Source organism: Bos taurus, chromosome 19 (genome assembly GCF_002263795.3).
Source record: "Bos taurus isolate L1 Dominette 01449 registration number 42190680 breed Hereford chromosome 19, ARS-UCD2.0, whole genome shotgun sequence".
Classification (NCBI taxonomy): domain Eukaryota; kingdom Metazoa; phylum Chordata; class Mammalia; order Artiodactyla; family Bovidae; genus Bos; species Bos taurus.
Window position 1 is genome coordinate 41,204,218 of NC_037346.1, and position 15,246 is coordinate 41,219,463.

The 15,246-nt window shown below is 43.7% G+C and overlaps 1 protein-coding gene across 1 annotated transcript; it reads right to left on the reverse strand.

Moving 5' to 3' along the window:
• Positions 1-7,439: 7,439 nt before the first annotated feature.
• On the reverse strand, positions 7,440-8,046 carry KRTAP3-1 (keratin associated protein 3-1). Its single transcript, NM_001077104.1, is given in 1 exon segment — positions 7,440-8,046. A coding segment is annotated over 1 exon segment (297 nt). The 5' UTR covers positions 8,002-8,046; the 3' UTR covers positions 7,440-7,704.
• Between the last annotated feature and the right edge of the window lie 7,200 nt (positions 8,047-15,246).

The window sequence follows — 15,246 nt, forward strand, 5'->3', positions numbered from 1 at the left end:
AACCTGAATCACCAGATGGAATCTGGTGCCTGGAACACATGGAATAAATATTTAAGGAAGTTTGGAAAATAATCATAACCAGCATTTACGAAGGCTTCTGTATTAAGTGTGGTCAGGAAAATAAGCAAACAGGAACATCCTCATGCAGTAGGTATTTCAACAGAGAGAGCTTGAAGATAGGGAACTGGTTTACATAGGTATGGGAGGACTGAGAAAGAAAAAAAAAAAACACACAGGTAATGAACACAAGAAGCAGCTATCAGCTAGAGAGCTGGGAATGAAGAGAAGATGCTGAGGATGAGTGGACCGAGGAGCTTGGAAGAGTGGTCCTGCGGGGCTGGGCTCAGGCCCCAGGTGTTGCCCCGCTGGTGCTCTTAACTCAGAAGCTCAGAGGAGAGGTCCCGTGGGGCCAGGACTTGGACCTCTGTGGAAAGGAGATGGTGGCGGGGGGGTCACTCCCTTGCTGATTCTGTGTTTTCTGAAGAAGTTAAATTATATATATATATATATATATATATATATATATATAGAAGAATAAAGAAACTAGAAAGGAGAACCCATTGCTGCCGCCAAATGTAGGACTATTGCAGGGGCAATAAGGCCTTTCTTTCCTCCTCTTATCTTGCAGTCTCCTTCTAGCACCCTCTGTTGGTGGAGTCTAGCACAAAACCAATACTGAGGGGTTTCCCTCCTTGCTGAGTTGGTAAAGAGTCTGCCTGCAATGCAGGGGACTCGGGTTCGATTTCTGGGTCAGGAAGATCCCCTGGAGAAGGAAGTGGCAACCCACTCCATTCTCCAGGCAAGTATTCCCATGGACAGAGGAGCCTGGCAGGCTACAGTCTTTGGGGTCGCAAGAGTGGGACACGACTGAACGACTAAGCACACAGCATGCAACAGAAACCAGCCAAAGGAGAAACCTTCCTCATTCCAGCATCAGAGAGTATTATTAGTAAAACGTATTCTTAGAGGTTGACAGTCAGCACACAGTTTTCTAAGGGCTGGATGTGTTTTAATAAACTTAATTTTCACTACAGTTTTAGGATTTATATACTTTTTTAAAATTAGCTTTTTATTTTTGAATAATTTTAGATTTGCAGAAAGGTTGCAAAGATAGTACTGCATTCCTATCTATTTTTTTATTTTTTTAAATTTTATTTTATTTTTAAACTTTACAATATTGTATTGGTTTTGCCAAATATCGAAATGAATCCACCACAGGTATACATGTGTTCTATTTCTCACTCAAGTTCCCTTTAATGATAACATCTTATGATACCATTGTGTGTTTGTCAAAATTAAGGTACATCACTATTAATTAAACTTCAGACATTATTCACATGTTACTAGTTTTCCCACTAATGTCCTTTGTTCCTGAATCGAGTCTGAGATACCACATTACATTTAGTCATTGTGTCTCCCTGGTTTCTTCTGGTCTGTGATAATTTCTCAGTCTTTTCTGGTTTTTCATGATCTGGGTAGTTTTGTGGTGTACTGGTCTGATAGTTTTCAGGGCACCTACTGGTTTTAATCTTAACATTTGAGAAACCAGAGGCATAGGGAAATTAAATGGCATGGCCAAGGACACAAAACTAGTAAGTGATCGAGTCTGTGCTGTGCTCAGTTGTGTCCGACTCTTTGTGACCCCATGGGCTTCCCACCAGGCTCCTCTGTCCATGGGGATTCTCCAGGCAAGAATACTGGAGTGGGTTGCCATGCCCTCCTCCAGGGGATCTTCCCAACCCAGGGATCGAACCCAGGTCTCCTGCACTGCAGTCGGATTCTTTACCATCTGAGCCACCAGGGAAGCCCAATAGACACCATTTAGAGCAAGACAGTCTGGTTTCAGAGACCTCTCTCTTGACCACTGAATAGGGAGAATTGCTCTGACTAGAGTATCGGGATTCACGTTGCCCAAGACAAGTAACAAGTAGTGTTTGATGAAGATGGTTGTACCAGATTATTGAGGGTCTTAGAGTCACACTGAAGAATTTAGACTTGATTCGTTAAAAAACAAAAATCTTGAGTCATTGAAGAGTTATGAGTAACTCAATTTAGCCAATATTTATAGAGAAATAGAAATCTATTCTGACAGAAGTATACTTTGTGTGGAGGAAGAGGCATGGGATACTTGACTCAAGGTCAACGAGGAGACTGGCTGTGATCATAAGTGTGGTGATGAGAGTCTAAATTAGGCTAGAGTCCGTCCATAAAGATAGGAAGGAAGACCCGGAGGCCAGATCTTTGAAAGAAAATGAAATGATTTGATTTTCTATTCTATTCTCATGGGTAAACTATCTTTAAGGGCAGTTTGTTTTATCTTAAGCTAAGTCACTGAAACTCACCAGAAAATTGAAAATCTGAGTTGTCAAACATTCTACATTTTAATGCAAGGTTAATGAACCAGTCACTATTTTTCCTGTGCTGATGTTGCTCATCAGTATTTAAAGTCTGACTTAAAAAAACATGATTTGTTTTCACCTTAGAAACATAAACAGTTTTTTCTAGACTCATTGTGTATACTCATTTTGTCTTAAGCTATAACAACCACAGAGAAAACTGTTGCCATACACAACCAACTAGACAATCTAGAAGCATGTGTTGTCAAGTAGCATGTACTTTCTCCTGGATAAAGAGAGCTGTGTGTGATTGTGTTTCTCTTGGGCATGTTGCTGTCTGCAGAGGAGGCAGATGCTTTGGTATAGCGGAAAGAGGAAGGACTCTGAATTCAGATAGCTCCTCTGTCACTATTTATTGAACTTTTGCAAGTAATTTCTCCATCTCAGTTTTCTCACCTATATAGTGGGGAGAATAATGGTAGCTACCTGTTAGTTTTTTTTGTTAGGGATAAATGAGATAAGGCACATACAGCACATATTAGAGTGTGCAGGATATACTCACCGAACATTAGCTATTATGACTGAAAGAGGTAAAAGTAACACAGTAAGATAGGGTTGATTAGCAGCATGGAGTATTTGTTACTTAAAATGTTTCTAGATAATCTAGAATCACAGAAGGTTCAAGCTGAAAGTAATTTTAGAGAGCACTTGATCAACCAACCCATTTTACTGATGTAGGACCTGAGACCCAAAGAGTTCAAGTGACTTGATCAGGGTTACAGAAGCAGCCTGAGGCAGAGCCAGAACTGGAACACATATCACCTGATTTTGGGGCTTTTTAGCTAGCCAAGGGCCCTTGAATGCTTAAAGGCCCACAGTGGTAATAAAAGGACTCTGAGAGTTATTTTTAATATTAAAAATAAAACCTAAATATTTATCCCTTATAAGCATGTATGAAAACATCAAACTCCTTTGTTTTTGGCTGAAAAAGACGTGGGTTGGCATAGTTATCTTGTTCAGTTCAGTCAGTTCAGTCGCTCAGTCGTGTCCGACTCTTTGCAACCCCATGAATCGCAGCACGCCAGGCCTCCCTGTCCATCACCAGCTCCCGGAGTTCACTCAGACTCACGTCCATCGAGTCAGTGATGCCATCCAGCCATCTCATCCTCTGTCGTCCGCTTCTCCTCTTGCCCCCAATCCCTCCCAGCATGAGTCTTTTCCAATGAGTCAACTCTTCACATGAGGTGGCCAAAGTACTGGAGTTTCAGCTTCAGCATCATTCCCTCCAAAGAACACCCAGGGCTGATCTCCTTCAGAATGGATTGGTTGGGTCTCCTTGCAGTCCAAGGTTTCTCAAGAGGCAGGTCAGGTGCTCTGGTATTCCCATCTTTTTCAGAATTTTCCACAGTTTATTGTGATCCACACAGTCAAAGGCTTTGGCATAGTCAATAAAGCAGAAATAGATGTTTTTCTGGAACTCTCTTGCTTTTTCCATGATCCTGCAGATGTTGGCAATTTGATCACGTCCAAGGTAAGAGAACCCAAGTAAGACGGTAGGTGTTGCAAGAGGGCATCAGAGGGCTGCTGCTGCTACTGCTGCTAAGTCACTTCAGTCGTGTCCAACTCTGTGTGACCCCATAGATGGCAGCCCACCAGGCTCCCCTATCCCTGGGATTCTCCAGGTAAGAAAACTGGAGTGGGTTGCCATTTCCTTCTCCAATGGATGAAAGTGAAAAGTGAAAGGTAAGTCGCTCAGTCGTGTCCAACTCTCAGGGAACCCATGGACTGCAGCCTACCAGGCTCCTCAGTCCACGGGATTTTCCAGGCAAGAGTACTGGAGTGGGGTGCCATCGCCTTCTCCCACATCAGAGGGCAGACACACTGAAACCATAATCACAGAAAACTAGTCAATCTAATCACACTAGTTATCTTGTAGTAAAGCCTAAAATCCAGAACATATTACAAAGCAACAGTAATCAAAACAGTATGGTACTGGTAGAAAAACAGGCACATAGGTCAGTGGAATAGAATAGAGAGCCCAGAAATAAATCCACACATTTATGGTCAATTAATCTACAACAAAGGAGGCAAGAATACACAGTGGAGAAAGGACAGTCTCTCCAATAAATGGTGCAAAGAAAGCTGGACAGGTGATATTATTAATAGAACATTCTCCAACACTATATTTAAAAAAATAAACTCAAAGTGGATTAGAGACCTAAATGAAAGACCAGAAAACAAAAATTCCAGCAAAGATCTGCAGAAAAGGGAACACTTGTTCAGTGTTGGTGGGAATATAAATTGATGCAGCCACTCAGGAAAACAATATGAAGGTTCCCCAAAAAACTAAAAATAGAACTGCCATATAACCCACCAATTCTACTCCTGGATATATAGCCAAAGAAAATGAAAACATTAATTTGAAAAAAAAAATGCACCACAGTATTCATAGGGGCATTATTTACAATAGCCAAGATATGGAAGAAACTTAGTGTCCATCAACAGATGAATGGATAAAGAAGATATGGTATATATGGAAATAATGAAATACTACTCAACCGTAAAAAAAGAATGAAAATTTTGCCACTTGCAACAGCACAGATGGACTTGGAGTGTAATATACTTAATGAAATAACTCAGAGAATGGCCATACTGTTTGCCAATGGATATACTGTTTGATATCACTTACATGTGGAATATAAAAAATAAACTGGTGGATATAACAAAAAAAGAAACAGATTCACAGATAAGGAGAACAAGCTAGTGGTCACCAATGAGAGGGAAGTGGAAAGGAAAAAGATAGGGCAGGGGACTGAGGTACAAACTACTCTGTATAAAATAAATAAGCTTACTGTTGTTCATTTTGCTAAGTTGAGTTTGACTCTTTGGGACCTCATGGACTACAGCACACCAGGCTTGCCTGTCCTTCACTATCTCCCAGAGTTTGCTCAGATTCATGTCCATTAGGTCAGTAATGATATCTAACCATCTCATCCTCTGCCACCTCTTTCTCCTTTAGCTCTCCATCTTTCCCAGCATCAGGGTCTTTTCCAATGAGTCTGCTCTTCATATCAGGTGGCCAAAGTTTTGGAGATTCATTGCCCATCTTTCCAATGACTATTCAGTGTTGATTTTCTTTAGGATTGACTGGTTTGATCTCCTTGCAGTCCAAGGGACTCTCAAGAGTCTTCTCCAGCACCATCATTTGAAAGCATCAATTCTTCAACACTCAGCCTTCTTTATGTTCAACTCTTAAATCTGTACATGACTATTGGAAAAACCATAGCTTTGACAATGCAAATCTTTGTCAGCAAAGCGATGTCTTTGCTTTTTAATATGCTGTCTGGTTTTATCATAGCTTTCTTTCCAAAGAGCAAGTGTCTTTGAATTTCATGACTATAGTTACTGTCAGAAGTGGTTTTGGAGCCCAAGAAAATAAAATCTGTCACTGCTGACACTTTTTCCCCTTCTATTTGACCTAAAGTGATGGGACTGGATGCCATGATCTTAGTTTCTTGAGTGTTGAGTTTTAAGCCAGTTTTTTTCACTCCTCTCTATCCTCAACAAGAGACTCTTTAGTTCCTCTTCACTTTCTGTCATTAGAGTGGTATCATCTGCATATCTGAGGTTGTTGATATTTCTCCAGGCAATTGATTCCAGCTTGTAATTCATCCAATCTGGCATTTCACATGATGTATTATGCATAGAAGTTAAATAAACAAGGCAACTAAATACAGCCTTGTCATACTCCTTTCCCAATTTTAAACTAGTCAGTTGTTTCATGTAAGTCTCTAACTTTACTTCTTGGCCCATGTATAGGTTTTTCAGGAGATAGGTAAGGTGGTCTGGTATTCCCATCTCTTTAAGAATGTTCCACAGTTTGTTGTGATCCACATAGTCAAAGGCTTTTATGTAGTCAATGAAGCAAAAGTAGATGTTTTTCTGGAATTCTCTTGCTTTCTCTGTGATCCAAAACATGTTGGCAATTTGATCTCTGGTTCCTCTGCCTTTTCTGAGCCAAACTTGTACATCTGGAAGTTTTTGGTTCAAATACTATTGAAGCTTAGCTTGAAGAATTTTGAGCATAACCTTGCTAACATGCGAAATGAGCCTAATTGTATGATAGTTTGAATATTCGTTGGCTTTGCCGTTTTTGGGGATTGGAATGAAAACTGATTTTTTCCAGTCCTGTGACCACTGCTGAGTTTTCCAAATTTGCTGATATACTGAGTGCATCATTTAAACAGCATCGTCTTTTAGGATTTGAAATAGGTCAGCTACAATTTCATTACCTCTACTAGCTTTGTTTGTAGTAATGCTTCCTAAGGCCCATTTGACTTCACACTCCAGGATGTCTGGCTCTAGCTGAGTGACCACACCTTTGTGTTTATCTGGGTCATTAAGACCTTTTTTGTATAGTTCTGTGTACCAAGTACTATGTATAAAACAAATAAGCTACAAGACTATATTGTACAGCACAGGAAATATAGCCAATATTTTATCATAACTATAAGTGAAGTATAAGAGAAGGCAACGGCAACCCACTCCAGCACTCTCGCCTGGAGAATCCCATGGACGGAGGAGCCTGGTAGGCTGCAGTCCATGGGGTCGCTAAGAGTCAGACACGACTGAGTGACTTCACTTTCACTTTTCACTTTCATGCCCTAGAGAAGGAAATGACAACCCACTCCAGTGTTCTTGCCTGGAGAATCCCAGGGATGGCAGGGCCTGGTGGGCTGCCGTCTATGGGGTTGCACAGAGTCGGACATGACTGATGCGACTTAGCAGCAGCAGCAGCAGCAAGTGAAGAATAACTTACAAAAATTGAGTCACTGTGTTGCACACTTGAAACTCATATAATATTGCAAAGCAAGTATATCTCAGTTTTAAAAAAGAGTGGGAATCCAAAAAATAACCTGCTGAAGTTTTCACTTTTCAGCTCATCACAAAGAAGCAGTATCTAATTTTTCAATGATTCCACCATGAGAGCTCTCATTCTGCTGGGGTAAATCTTGGGCAGCATGATGAGCTGCTGTTCAAGTTTAGGTAGGCATTTCACTTTCTCTAAGAAGAAACACACGAACAAAAATTCACAAAGCGATATTTGCTAGGTAAGAATGAAGTTTATTGTTGAATAGTCAAAATGGTTCATTTCCAAAGAATAGTGATATAATCTAAAAGACAGAAAGAAGGTCTCCAATTCTATCCAAAAGAAGAAAGAATCAAGAAGTTGGGCAAATGCATGAAAACACTGCCCAGGCTATTGGGATTGATTTAATTTGATGTAGGTAGTAGTGGGTGTTGAAGGCCAGATGATGCATTTGGACTTGAGCAGCACATCACTGAACCTGTGCAAAGATGTGGCTGCTTAACAGCGGGGCTCGCAGACATTGTCACAGCCAGGCTGAACGAAGGTTGTCAGGTTGATCCCACTCAGTCCAGGAGTGGGGTGGGAAGAGTTGAGCAGCCAGCAAGTTGGCACATAGGTGTCAGGCACACAGCAGGGTGGGGGGCAGTTGTCACAGCAAGTGGGCTGGAGGAGGCTGATCTCGTGTGGGCAGGTGCTGGGCAGGCAGACTCCACACCGACAGAATTTGTCAGAGGAGCAGATGGTGGTGGCAGGACCAGTGGGGACGCTGCAGCAGTAGGGAGCACAGCAAGCCATGGTGTCAGGAGCTGGGTTTTTGTTGGGTTGATGAGAGAAGTCTCTTGGTGTCTCGATGCTTCTGTCTTCTCCACTGGCTCTTATATACCCACCTCCCAGGGCGTCAGCCTATTACAGAGATTTTTCCCCCATGTTTCAGTTTATAGTTATCTCCATAAAAGCATCTAATTACTTAAGTGTTTATTACTTAAGGCATACTTCTCATCTCATAAAAGGGGTTTAGATTGTTTTGTTGTCAAATCAGGACTCTTAACATTGGCTGTTTGTCACTGCATGGACATTTCATTTCAGTCTTCAAAGGTACTGAGTTATTATCTTCTAATCATTATACATCACTAATAATGACTTGCCATGCTAGGTATCTGCAGATTGTTTTCACATTTTCTTGTCTACTTTTCAGATGGAGAGAGAGCTAAGCTTTTCAATTGCTGTTCTACCAGAAACCAAAGATTCTTTATGATGATTAAGCCCTCTGGCTGAAAAAGTGATACTATTTTAAGATTTCACGTGGCTCCAAGAGACTGCGTGAACAGATGGAATCAACAGGGAAAGAGATTCTGGTTCTGTGTTAATGAGCACTTTTTTTTTTTAACAGAGCTGTAACAAATTATTTGCTCTCCATTCCCTTCATTTGTGCTTTGAATGAAAACTTGTCAGGGGTGTGTAGGTGAGAGTTCAGATCTCCACGGGCGACAGTGATGGAGGCCCTTTAAAATTCTATCCAAACATGTTATGAATTAATATTATTTATGGGGATTTCTTTGGAAGGAATGATGCTAAAGCTGAAACTCCAGTACTTTGGCCACCTCATGCGAAGAGTTGACTCATTGGAAAAGACTCTGATGCTGGGAGGGATTGGGGGCAGGAGGAGAAGGGGACGACAGAGGATGAGATGGCTGGATGGCATCACTGACTCGATGGACGTGAGTCTCAGTGAACTCCGGGGGTTGGTGATGGACAGGGAGGCCTGGCGTGCTGCGATTCATGGGGTCGCAAAGAGTCGGACACAACTGAGCGACTGATCTGATCTGATGGCCCCCAAACTAATCATATTAGGCCATTTAGAGGCTAAATGGTGCAGTAGTTCCTAAAATAAGTTTCATGAACACTTGTTTCAAAGAACACTAAAGTGTTCTCTGGTAAATAAGTTTGGGAAATACTGAATTCTTTGCTGTATTGACTTTTCAGAGCCTTTAATATGCTAAAGTGCTTTGTGACTTTTCTTTCCTGCTTTTATTTAAATTTATTTGGCTGTGCCAGGTTTTAGTTGTGGCATGTGGGATCTAGCTTCCTGACTAGAGTTGGAGCCAAGGCCCCCTGCATTGGAGGGCAGAGTCTTTACCACTGGGCCACCAGGGAAGTCCCATGGCTTTTCAATAAAGAGATATAGCATGTAGTTTTCTCCAAACTTATTTGATCATAGAATCATTTTTATTTGTTAGTTTTCATAGATTAGTGTTCTATGGAGTACACGTGGGGAGATCCCCCAGTTACATTTAAATCACTAGAATCTTAAAAATAAAATTATTTAAATAAGTAAAGGCATGAAACTTAGAATGATATTTTAGCATTCCTTTAAAGGAGGAAAAATATTAAAGTGGTAAATCTTTAGAAATATTTTCCTTTGAAATCTTTTTAAAAATATATTTTCTTGACTCATCTTCAAGCAAAATGACTCAGCCTCTAAAATGAAGTAGAAAATTGTACAACATAGAGGAGTCAGAAGCTTAAAGAGATGCAGATTAATACAATGAAGGATCCAAAAGCTACTCAACACGAAAACTACTTTTATTTTAGCCATCTTCTTACTAGAATGATTTTATGATTTTGGATCACTCTGCTAGAATTGTTTGCTGTCCACACGACTTCCGTAGGTATCAGTCAAATACTCATTGCTTGAGCACCTCTGCTGTAAGTCAGGGATTATGCAAAAAAGATGCAAATATTTTCCTGCCATTGAGGAGGCCATAGAAGAGGTCACAGAGAAGTAAACTGACAAAGGACAGACAACACAAGTTGTGCATCCGGGTTTTCTAGATAAGATGTGGGAGTTTAGAGGTTGGAGCCCCTGCCTTTCCCTGGAAGATCTGGGGAGCCTTTGGTGAAAATGGAGCATTTATGTGGGTCTTGAAGAATGAACAGGAACTTTACAAGTAAAAAGGAATAGGAAGAGAATTTCAGCAAGTAAAGTAGAGAAACAAAATGCCGTGGTGTTTTCTTGGGATGGCAAAAAGTGTTAGTTGGTTAAAGCACAGATTTTGAATCTCCTGTAGGGAGGCACTGGAGGGGAATAATGAGATATAAAGCTGCAAAGGTGGCTTATCACCACAGTAGGAAGAATTTGCACTGTGCTTAAGTGTCCTAAACTTAGGATTCTTAATTTCATCTTGTTGACAACGGACATTAAAAGTTTTTGAACATGTATATGGCATGATTGGATTTGTGTTTTAGAAGGATGAGTAGTTTCTGGTGTAGGCTTAATATCATCATCATCATCGTTGCTAAGTGTCAAGCTTTGTGGTTTACACATACTCGATGATTCTCACCAAAGCTTATGACACATGCAGTGTTACTCTCCTTGCCATTTGCAGATGAGGACTCCAGGGCATGGAGAGGCTAAGTAACTAGTAAGTGAGTAAGTGAAGGAGCTGGCCTTTGAAGCCAAGCAGTCTGGCTCTAATTGCCGTGCTCTTAATCACTATGCCATATTCCCTCTCACTGTGGGCGTCTTGTTCTAACGAGAGTGAAGAATGCCCTCAAGGTTAGTTGCGTGGAAGAACGGTGGGAGGACGGGACCAGGTTATTTCAGTTCTTGAGACCGTAAGATTTTAGAACCTATTTTCTTAACCAACATACTATGCTGTAGAAAGGAGACAATTTTGAAAGTAGAGATGGTAGGTCAAACTGATCAAGGATGGGTTTTTGATGAAGACAGTTTCACTAGGCGCCACAGAACATCCTTACTACTACTATCAGATTTTCGCGCCAGGTCGATGTTTTACAGTCTCAGGTTTTTCGTGCGTAGTGAGGAGGGCACTGAACTATAAAAGCTTGACAGTCTTCTAGTATAGAGGGAGGGTCTGTGTGGAATGAAACTACCGAGATAGTGGAACTTGCAGTAGTTGGAGTACAACTGCCGGGCCTAAAGTTTGGAAGCTCCAGTACAGAGATGAAATACGTGCTTGCCACCAACTTCCTGGACTGTGTTAAAAGATCAGTATTATGTGTGTTAGTCACAGTTTGTTGTGAGTCTGTGTGTACCTTACTAGCATCCACCTCCCAACAACCCGGTGCATTTCTGGGTTGCTGTCGGGAAACCCCTCCCAAGACAGTACCTCCTGTAGGCAGGGATGTCAGCGGTGGGAGGGTTCACACTTCATGGCAACCCGATTTTCTTGACGCCCAATGAAGTGCTTCATCCCTTCGCAAAAGCAAGATATAGATATCTTTCCAATTTGTCATCCTAATAAAAATGCTTGCAAGTAAAAACACTTGGTCTTTACTTCCTGAATTGCAAGATCTTGAAAATTTCTGGAAACTCCTTTATGACATGGCTTGGAAGAAAGAATGACTGGCATCAGGACTGCCGTTGATGTCAATCTTTTAAAACATTGCAGAAAGTGCACTGTAGGAAAAAAGCAGATTAGCCAAGATGGCACGGTCAGGCTCTCATGCCTCATGGCCTCTCGCTCTTGCCCTACATTTGGTAAATAATGATTGTGTAGGAGCTGAGCTCACTTGCAGCGCTGCGCATGCGCGTCATGAGGCTTGTGTAACAGCTGAGCTCACTTATAGGACTGCGCATGTACACCAGGTACTCGTTTCGACTTGGGTTACTTCGTGTGGGACACCTGGAGCCCTGGCTGCTGCTACACCGGGGCCACATTGGAGTGACACCACGATTATGTTAGATGAGGTTGTGTTAGAGCTCCGCTATGGCTGTGCTTAGTTGTTCAGTCGTGTCCAACTCTTGCGACCCCATAGACTGTAGCCTGCCAGGTTCCTCTGTCCATGGGATTCTCTAGGCAAGAATACTGGAGTGGGTTGTCATTTCCTTGGCCAGGAGATCTTCCCAACCCAGGAATCGAACCCAGGTCTCCTGTATCACAGGCAGATTCTTTACTGATTGAGCTACAGGGGAAGCCCCTCAGCCGTTATGGCTATGTTATGGTTATATTGTGGCTACTGCTATGGCTGCTGCATCAGCCAGGAGAGAGACTGTTATGGCTGCTGTGTCAGCCAGGGGAGATTAAACTGTGTCTGCAGTTCCTACGGCTCCTTGAGTCTCCTTCCAGCCTCTGAGCTGGCGCCTTGCCTACCCTGGGTTCAGCGAACAGTGCAGACAGTGTGAACAGCAAGACAATTGGCATAGTTGGCAGCATACCCAGCAGGTAGGGGAGCCTGAGGCTCCACCGGATGGAGGAAGCCAGTGGCTATGAAATAGCATGTGGTCCCATGTGGCTGCGATCCTCTCCATGTGGGCTCCAGTGTAAGACTGGGAGGTGGTAGGCAAGTCACCAGATAGCAGTGAAAAATCGTTAGAGGTGGTGAGTTCCCATTTGCCAAACAAGGTGACATGGACTGCTGCTGGAACCATGGGGTGGATTTCCCTGGCTGCCCTGAAGGTGAATATGGATAGTGCTCTCCATGATGCCATGCCGGTGCTCAATGTGCAGAGATGCTTGGAAGAACTAGAGCAACATATATTTGCATCAGAGCAGAACCCCGTGGCCCTGAAGAACCCAGCATCTCTGACAGTGAAGCAGTAACTGAAGGTGACAATGGACATTATGAGACTGTGGGTCCCTGCTTGGCAGTGAGGCCTGTTGTGCAGCAGAGAGTGAAGGATGAGCAGTCTATGGCCTAGGGGAGACATCCTCAAGAAACCCCCAATGTGACCGAGCATGACATATCAACCACATAGTCTGGCAGAGTTGGTAGACTTGGGTATGCAATTTTGGCAAAAGCAAGGGGAACCCTTGGCAGCATGGCTCTTGAAACTTTGGGACACAGAGGTGGACAGTATCATATGTGTTGGGAATGAAATAGAACGGTTGGCATATATAACCACTCACTCCTCATTGAGACAAAAGTTTCAGAATGCTAGGTGGCTCATGCAGGGTGTGCCTAAACCAAATGCACATCCTCATGGAATGGATCCCCTGGTGGCTCAAATGGTAAAGAATCTGCCTGAAATGTGGGAGGCCTGGGTTTGATCGCCGGGGTGGGAAAATATCCTAGAGGAGGGCAAGGCAACCCATTCCAGTATTCTTGCCTGGAGAATCCCTATGGACAGAGGATCCTGACAGGCTACAGTCCATAGTGTTGCAAAGAGTCAGACATGACTGAGAGACCGAGAACAGCAGATGGAATGGATTAACGCTGCCATCCATATCGTGTGGTCGAACACAAGAGAGCTCCTGGATATACTGTGAGTACGTGGCATACCTATGCCAAGTTGACCCAAGTGGTGAGAGAACTGGGCATGAAGCAGTAAATATTTAACCCAAATACCCGAGGCCCATATGACAAATGTTTTACTGGTGGCATTTGAGGCACTAATTTGAACAATGCCCTGTCTACCATTTTCAGATCCCTGACTGCTATTCTTGTGCCCTTTGTGGGGCACCCTATCTATAAAGTGACCTCGATGGTGGCTATCCTGGGAGAAATAGAGGGAAGGCAGTGGGCAAAGGGGATTAGATGTGTGAAGACCCCAAAGGGGGCCTGGACTGGTGGGGGCCCCACCTGGGTAATGAGAATGCAAACGGGCTGATTTGCTGGCAGCAGAAGTTGACAGAAGTAAAATGGGTAGATAGCCCAATGCTCTGCTTCTGGAGCTGTGGGGGCAACTGAGACCAGAGCAGCAGTTTGCTAAGTCTGAGAGGCACCCACAGTGGGAGATGTGGGTGGTTCGGCTGGAGGATTGAATGGCGCCCGAGGGTGTTCCTCTGGATGACACCCTTTTCTGCTTTGAGTGGAGCTTGGACCAGGGTGCCGTTCTCGGGGGCCCGAGCAGGGACCAGAGGCCCCATGTGGAGCTTTCAGTTCACTGGTTGCTGGGTAGTGTGTGGAGAGTGGTGGCCTGGTTTACACCGGTGCTGAATGCAGCCTTGTTTGTGGCAGGCCAGAGCAGTTTCCTGATCCTAGGGCGTGCACTGATGGCTGTGATGGCCAAATGGTCAAGATAAAGGCTGTGTCATGTGATACAGGTTTGGAGCAGGGTGCTGTGAGGGCTGTGTCCTGTGGTGTGCTGCCGACTTCTGGGTCTCTTGCAGATTTGGAGCGGTGTGAAGGCATTTGGAGTCTTGTGGGTAGGCTCTGAATGCCACAGGAATCCCCTTTTTTTGGGGGGTGGGCCCAGAACCTATGGGGCTGTTTTGCGGGTCCTTCGTGGAAACCTGCAGGAATAGAGTTGCCCCTGTGGAGGCTTTCCTGCGGTTTCACAAGGACAAACGGTGGACTGAACTTGCCATGGAAGATAAAGGCCCTCCAATGCACTGGGTGGCTCTTCTAGAGAGCCTGAAGAGGTGGAGTGTAGGGAAAAGAGCAAATTAACCAAGATGGCATGGTCAGGCTCTCTGGCCCCCTGGCCTCTCGCTCCTGCCCCATGCTCTGTAAATAATTATTGTGTGGCAGCTGAGATCACTTGTAAGACTACACATGTGCATCACAAGATGCTCGCTTGGACATGGGTTACTTTGTGCGGTGCGCCTGTATGAGCTTCACCATGAACCCCGGCTGCTGCTACATTGGGGCAGCACCATGATTATGTTATATGATGAGATTATGCTACGGCTCTGTTATGGCTATGTTTTGGTTATGTTGTGGCTGCTGCTACTGCTGCTGCATCAGTCAGGAGAGAGCTGTGTTATGGCTCCCATGTCAGCCAAGAGAGAATTAACGTGTCTGCAGTTCCTATGGTTCCTCAAGTCTCCTTCCAGCCTCTTAGCTGGCACCTTGCCTACCCTGAGTTCAGCGAACAGTGTGGACAGCGTAAACAGCGAGACAGTTGGCCCTATGAGCAGGATCAGCAAGACAGTCCACTTTGCTCTTTGATGAGCATGTAGGCAAAGAATTCTGGGTTTGGGTTAAATGGTGGGCTATAAGGGGCCTTTTTCAGTTGAATAAGAAGATAATTTTTAGCGTGTGACTATAGTCAATCTGGAGTGACTCAGATGGTTAAGTGTCTGCCTGCAATGCGGGGGACCTGGGTTAGATCCCTGGGTCGGGAAGATCCCTTGG